This window comes from Oncorhynchus mykiss, chromosome 23 (genome assembly GCF_057628025.1).
Source record: "Oncorhynchus mykiss isolate SJ-2025 chromosome 23, ASM5762802v1, whole genome shotgun sequence".
Lineage (NCBI taxonomy): Eukaryota > Metazoa > Chordata > Actinopteri > Salmoniformes > Salmonidae > Oncorhynchus > Oncorhynchus mykiss.
The window spans coordinates 44,295,417-44,302,686 of record NC_143044.1 but is presented as its reverse complement, the minus strand read 5'-3'; the positions used below and the strand labels follow the sequence as shown (position 1 = coordinate 44,302,686).

Below are 7,270 nucleotides of genomic sequence, written 5' to 3'. Positions count from 1 at the left end.
GCTTTATTAATTCATATGGCGTATAGCCTACTTCCGCTACACTACTTTGATATGCATCGTGGGGATAAAGAAGTTAGCAGGCCTATACACAATGCCCATTGAAAAATATGTGGGTATACAACGTATACCTGCGTAAACCCTCCACTACACCACTGATTGCGTATTTAGCCTCTCTCTCATGTCTACCGATGAAATAACTTTATGTTAAAAGTAAAAGAAACGAGCAAAGGAAATAGCAGTGGTGGAAAAAGTACCCAATTGTCATACTTGAGTAAAAGTAAAGATACCTTCATAGAAAATGACTCATGTAAAAGTGGAAGTCTAAAAGTATTTGGTTTTAAATAAACTTAAGTGTCAAAAGTAAATGTAATTGCTCAAATATACTTAAGTATCAAAAGGAAAAGTACAAGTGAAAATAATTTCAAATTCTTTATATTAAGCAAAGCAGGTGGCCACATTTTGTAGTTTTTATTTATTTACTGGTAGCCAGGGACACACTCCAACACTCACATAATTTACAGATGAAGCATGTGTTTAGTGAGTCCATCAGATCATAGGCAGTAGGAATGACCAGGGATGTTCTCTTGATAAGTGTGTGAATTAGACCATTTTCCTGTCCTGCTTATCATTTAAAATGCAACGAGTACTTTTGGGTGTCAGGGAAATGTATGGAGTAAAATTACCATCATTTTGTTTAGGAATTTATTGAAGTAAAAGTTAAAGTTGTCAAAAATATAAATGACAAAGTAAAGTGCAGATACCCCAAACACCTACTTTAAAGTATTTTTTACGTAAGTACATTACACCACTGGGAAATAGGGATCTACTCCCACATTTGTTGGCCACACTAGAATCGGTGGCTTTGGCGACACCACATGGACATCTTCGTTCATTGCAGATAAAGTTTTGGCGCACTTTCTGAACCGACCCTTTCTGAACGCCCCTGCTCACAAATAGGCATGCGTGTTTCTCATTCATCACAGCGTTTCCGCTTCCTTTATGTCTCCCGTTCTTTTTGAGAGGTATGTTTATAGCTAGCTAGCTATGTTGTTAACGTTTGCAGTACACGTGCTTGTATTTTCCCGTACAATGTTCAAATTGTGACTCACAGGCCAGAAATGTTTTGATAGCAACTATAATCTTCCGGTTGATGGTGTTTGAAGTTTTCCATTTGGCTTCTCTGTAATGGAAATGGCTCGTTTGCGAGTAACAACTGTAGCTAGCTAAGTTCGTTTGTTAGCCTAGCCAAGGTTAGCTATCAATAATAATAAGGAAGCCCTTTGCGACAATTGCAATGTTTATACTCCACTGTATGATATAAGGAATTGTAAGATGAAGTTGGAGCATCTGTGTAATTGAATTGATCACCATGTTTGTGTCCTGCTAACGTTAAATCGGATTTTCCAACACCAACCAGATTGAAACCCACTGTTTTGTTGGTGGCTACATCATGGGAGCTTACTTGTCGCAACCCAACACAGTGAAGTCCTCTTCCAATGGTGGAAACCAAAAGATGAGCTTCGGCTTTGCAGCCATGCAGGGCTGGCGTGTCTCTATGGAGGTAAGATGATCTAAAGACATTGCTTGTTGGATTGGATTCATCAGTAGTTCTTTGCCAATGTTGTCTAGTTACCACCTAGCAAAAATGCGAATGACATGATTTGGTTTAGACGGCAATAAAAAGCTTTATCTAACTGGCTGTAAGGGATAGGTAGTCCTTATATAACTTTAACGTTTGGCATCTTAGGTAACTAGCTATATGATTCCAACCATTCATGTGTCAGAGGCTTAGATATGAAACTCAACGTTGTTGTGCAGGAATACTTTGTTTCTAGCTATCGTTAGCTGGGTAGCTAAATTGTTAGCTAGCTACAAAGCTAACTAGCTAGCTATGTAGCTAACGTTCCTGCATGTACTGATATGGAGATTCCACGCTAAATTTGATTTGGTATGTTCCCCTTTAAAGCCACGTCTGTACGATGTGCATACCATTAAGACTGTACCAACAAATGCATCCCATTACATTTTCACATTCAAATGGCACTAGTCTGATTTAATGATTTATAAAATCCGATGGAAGGCTCAAAATGTGTCTATTTATTTTACCAGGTAAGTTGACTGACACATTCTCATTTACAGCAACTACTTGGGGAATAGTTACCGGAGAGAGGTAGGGGGATGATTGAGTCAATTGGAAGCTGGTGATGATTAGGTACAGTGGTGGAAGAACTACCCAACTGTCAAACTTCAGTAAAAGTAAAGATACATTAATAGAAAATGACAAAAGTAAGTCACCCAGTAAAATGCTACTTGAGTAAACGTATTTGGTTTAAAATATACCCTAGTATCAAAAGTAAAAGTGTAAATCATTTCAAATTGCTTATATTAAGCAAACCAGGTGGCACCATTTTCTTTTTTTATTTACAGAAAGGGGCTGAAAGCCAGGGGCACACTCTGTCATAATTTACAACCAAAGTGTTTGTGTTTAGTGAGTCCGCCAGATCAGAGGCAGTAGTGATGACCAGGGATGTTCGGTTCATAAGTGTGTGAATTTGACTGTTTTCCAGTCCTGCTAAGCATTCAAAATATAACAAGTACTTTTGGGTGTCAGAGAATTTATGGAGTAAAAAGTTAAATTTCTTTAGGAATGTAGTAAATTAACCCCCAAAAAACAAATTCAGTACTTTTAAAGTATTTTTACTTAAGTACTTTACACCACTGATTTGGTATGATGAGGATCAGATTGGGAATTTGGCATTCCATGAGAGTAAAATGTTTTTGTTTCTTGCAACAGGATGCTCACAACTGCATTTTAGAACTGGATGATGAAACAGCCATGTTTTCTGTGTATGATGGACATGGAGGTACTGTGTATTCTTACTATCCCTAAGATCAACTTTTTTGAGCATACCACAACCTTGTTTTTGTTAATACCGGAGACTATTAAGCTAGTTACTTTACTTAAATGAATCATTACTTAAAATGCTTTTGCCTTCACAGGTGAGGAAGTTGCATTGTACTGTTCCAAGTACCTACCTGATACCATTAAAGAACAAAAGGCTTACAAAGATGGCAAACTGCAAAAGGTGAGTGGAAGAATTCATTTGGGCTAGGGAAAGGAATCCTTTTGACATGGGCAGTTTAAAAAATACAATTTAACCTTCATTTAACTAAGCAAATCAGTTGCTTTGGGGAACAGTGGGTTAATTGCCTTGTTCAGGGGCAGATTTTTACCCTGTCAGTCCGGGGATTTGATCAACAACCTTTCAGTTACTGGCCCAAAGGTCTAACCACTAGGCTACCTTCTGTTGGATATGTAACAATTAAGCAGGCCTACCAATAAATAATGCATTTTGGGAACCCTTAAAGCTACAATGTAACATTTTGGGTGACATGACCAAAATATTTTTTACTTTAGTTTGTTTAGTAAATATTTTCTTTATTTCTTGAACTGCATTGTTGGTTAAGGGCTTGTAAGAAAGCATTTCACGGTAAGGTCTATCTATACCTGTTGTATTCGGCGCGTGTAACAAATACAATTTTATTTGAAATATGCGTAGAAATGTGTTTTTATAGAATGTCAGTCATTGAAAGCAAGTCGATGCGGTGTATGTTCTATGTGCTCTATTTCTATGCTTCCCGTAAAGTTTTGTTGTTGCTGCTTTTGTCCATCAGCTGTAAATATACTAGATTTTTGGTTATGGAAAATATATTTCACAGCGGTTTAGACGGTACAATGATTTTCTACACAATGACTGCTTGTGCTGTCACAAACTGAAACTAGGCAAACTATTAGAATTTAAGCAACTAGGAAATGGTGGAGCAATTTCTGCAATATTGCATCTTTAAACGATATTAAAGTGAGTACCAATTTTGGTTGTAGATCTTGTGCTCTTTGTCAAACTTTCCTCCATAGGAGCATACATTGTCTTACTGGGTGGATGCATGTCGATGTGTTTCAGGCTTTGGAGGATGCATTTCTGGCAATTGATAGCAGGGTGACCACAGAGGAAGTGATCAAAGAGCTTGTTCAGATCGCTGGCCGCCCACAAGAGGAAGCACCAAATGAAAAAGTTGCTGAAGAAGATGATTGTGAGTAGACTCCAACTGCCCAAGATCTAGTCAAATTATTGGTCACATGCGTGTTTAGCAGGTGTAGCAAAATGCTTCATATGTAGTTAGACATTCCTGTGGCTGGAATCATAAACCATTATTCAAAACAAATTATTTGTAATTCAAACCCGTGTGTTCTTTTCCCTCTGTTAGTGGACAATGAGGAGGCAGAACTTTTGCATGAAGAGGCCACCTTGACCATTGAAGAGCTGCTCGTTCGCTACGGACAGAGCCGCAATGCACTCAAAAACAAGAAGCTCTGTCCGGAGGACAATAAAGAGTCTGGGGAAGGTGAACCACATTCCTATGGGGAGAAGGGCATCAATGGAGAAGTGGAGGGTGAGATGGACAGCAATGGGAAGGCCAAGGCTGGTGGTGGTGCAGGATTTTCCAAGCTGCGGGCCTGCAGGAGAGCAGGAGCGGACAGCTCTTCAGCGACAGGAGCAGCAGGGTCCTGTGAAGGAGAGAAGGACACCGGGCCTTCTTGCTCTTCGTCAGCGGCCCCGGCTCCGGGAGATACCAGCTCCAAGTTCTTTGAGGACAGTGACGAGTCGGGGGAAGAGGAAGATGAGGGAAGTGAAGAGGAGGTGAGGTGGAAGAACAAGCCTTCAGGAATTACTGTAACTCTGGCCAACCCTCTACCTGAAGAGCTACTGGGTGTGTAGGCTTTTGCCAACGGTTCTTACTCACCTGGTTAAGATAATCATCGTCCTGGTGAGCAGCTATTGTCTGAGATTCTGGTTGGAGAAAATGCCTGCAGAAGGACTGCTCTCCAGGAGGAGGGTTGGTCACCTCTGCTGGATCTGATTTCCCCCACTGGATTTGAACAATTAAACAGTCTTAAGCTTTTTATACTTTTTTGAAAGAATCGTATGTGGGTTAATGATGTAATTATGTTTCTACAGGATGGCAGTGAGGAAGGTGAAAGCAGTGATGATGAAGAGGAAGACACTGAAGAGGGAGAGGATGAGGAGGAAGAGATGTGCTACCCCGGAATGGATGGAAAAGAAGAGGTAGAATACACAGCTTAATTTAGATCCTGCCATAACCCTGAAGGAAACATAAACCTGAATGGAGAGCCTGAGTAGCCCTGGTTGTTGTAATGGGGCTATTCATGTCTATCTGGAGTAGTGGTCACTTTTTGTCTCACTAATGCAACATTCTATCCTGCCTTTGTGTTTTGACCTGGATTAAACTGAAGGCGGCTATTCTCCGATAAGAGCTCTGTGTCTCTACCTCTCCTAGCCTGGCTCAGACAGTGGCACTACAGCGGTGGTGGCTCTGATCAGAGGGAAACAGCTGATTGTAGCAAACGCCGGGGACTCCCGCTGTGTGGTGTCTGAGAAGGGCAAGGCCATAGACATGTCCTACGACCACAAGCCAGAGGATGAGCTGGAGCTGGCCAGGATAAAGAATGCTGGGGGAAAGGTCACCATGGACGGCCGCGTCAACGGAGGACTCAACCTCTCCAGGGCCATCGGTAAATGGATCCTCCTGCATATCCTAGCCCTGGCATTGGTGTTTCGATTGAAATATCAGGCATAGTTTCCAGTAAAGAATGGCCTTGCTGTTGAAGAACGGGCATCAGACTGAAAGGACATAACTGAATGGCCTTTGTTGTGTTTTCAGGCGATCACTTTTACAAACGAAACAAGGCCCTTGGCCCAGAGGAGCAGATGATCTCCTCAATGCCTGACGTCAAAGTGCTCACCCTCAACCCGGAGCATGACTTCATGGTCATTGCATGCGACGGAATCTGGTACAGCTTGTTTGATACTAGCGTTTTATAGTAATGTTTTCTCTTAAATTAGGCCGTACTTCAATAATCAATTTGTGAAATGGAACCACCTCTGAATTGCTCCTTAATGAGTGTCATCAACAGGAATGTCATGAGCAGTCAGGATGTTGTGGACTTTGTCAGTCAGAAAATAAAGCCTGATGCCAGTGGCGTTGCCAGGCCTCTGTCCTCCATTGTTGAAGAGGTAAGAGATATAGCTTTTTTAATATATATTTTTTTACTTGATCCATCAGTCTGTCCACCTGTATGCATAACATTTTTCATTCTTTAACAATGAACTATGAACTTTTTATTTGGTCTCCGTAGCTACTTGACCATTGCCTTGCACCTGATACGTCTGGAGATGGTACAGGCTGTGACAACATGACCTGCATCATCATCACGTTCGGCGCTCACCCTGGCAACAGCATGGCCGACATCACCAATAAGAGAAAGCCTGAAGAGATTATCCCAGAGAAGAACGGGAATGACAGCAAGAAGTCAAAAAGCGAATAGAACTGCCAACAAGTAGAATAGCTCCAGTCCTTTTCACAAGCCAGGACTTTTTCTCTGGAAACTTTTAAAGACAGTGGTCTCTGGAATAGGATGAGTTTTAGTTAATGTCCCAAGATACAAGAATAAATGGAAAACAGAAAAACATTTTCTTGGTGTGTAGTTGATTTTGCTTATCTGCCCCATTGGAAATGTGACTCCTAGTGTACTGTTTGTCACCACGCCCTTTATGTATATACTTGTTCATTAAATAAATGCATTTCTTTAATTATGGATCAATGTGACATTTGGTGCATACTTCTGACACCATTGTAATTACAAATACATTTTAAATGTGATGAGTGACATCTTGTCTACTTTACCAGGACAATCCCTGTTTGCATTGGGCACGTGTCCTCTGACAGAACACTAAGAAACTACTCAACAGTTAAAAGATTTAAACATATAAAATGATTCAATTCATGTAACATTTTATACTAGCTGTATTTTAATGAATACATTTTACATTCCTTGCACTCACTGATTCCCGGAACTTAGCCAACCTGCTGAGTTAAGGCCACTTGCTATTTAAATGTATCTCATACCTTGGTTTGCACATCCTACCTTGGTTTCTCTAACTATGCCTTGAATTTCGCATTACTCGATTTTGGTCCAGGTTTAGCAAATGCTTTTGTTAGTAAACTATTCAAGGGACAGAAGCTCCACTTAATCTGTTTTATGCTGGACTAAAAGGTCCACTCAGTTAAAGGGATACTAAAATATATTTTAGTACATTTATTACTTTCAGAGAACATTGTGAGTTCCACATGAACAATCACATGAATATTTTTTTCCCTCCCTAAATCAATAAAGTTGACAAACCTGTAA

General features: G+C 40.4%; 1 protein-coding gene across 2 annotated transcripts; it reads left to right on the top strand.

Moving 5' to 3' along the window:
- The first annotated feature begins 906 nt into the window (after positions 1–906).
- Positions 907–7,270, top strand: LOC110502964 (protein phosphatase 1G). 2 transcript variants are annotated; one of them, XM_021581312.3, is made up of 11 exons: positions 907–1,022; positions 1,418–1,561; positions 2,795–2,864; positions 3,001–3,086; positions 3,963–4,092; positions 4,267–4,700; positions 5,019–5,126; positions 5,359–5,593; positions 5,743–5,872; positions 5,996–6,095; positions 6,218–7,270. In XM_021581312.3, the coding sequence occupies exons 2-11, from the start codon at positions 1,451–1,453 to the stop codon at positions 6,404–6,406; spliced, it is 1,593 nt and encodes a 530-aa protein (XP_021436987.1). In that variant the 5' UTR covers positions 907–1,022; positions 1,418–1,450; the 3' UTR covers positions 6,407–7,270. The 2 variants fall into 2 exon arrangements, with proteins under 2 accessions (XP_021436987.1, XP_021436988.1); XM_021581313.3 differs by having other exon boundaries at positions 1,012–1,250.

Coding starts and splice junctions, on each gene's coding strand:
- LOC110502964 (XM_021581312.3), top strand. CDS start 1,451: ATGGGAGCTTACTTGTCGCAACCCAACACAGTGAAGTCCTCTTCCAAT. Junction 2,865..3,000: donor TGTGTATGATGGACATGGAG/GTACTGTGTATT, acceptor TTGCCTTCACAG/GTGAGGAAGTTGCATTGTAC. Junction 3,087..3,962: donor AAGATGGCAAACTGCAAAAG/GTGAGTGGAAGA, acceptor GATGTGTTTCAG/GCTTTGGAGGATGCATTTCT.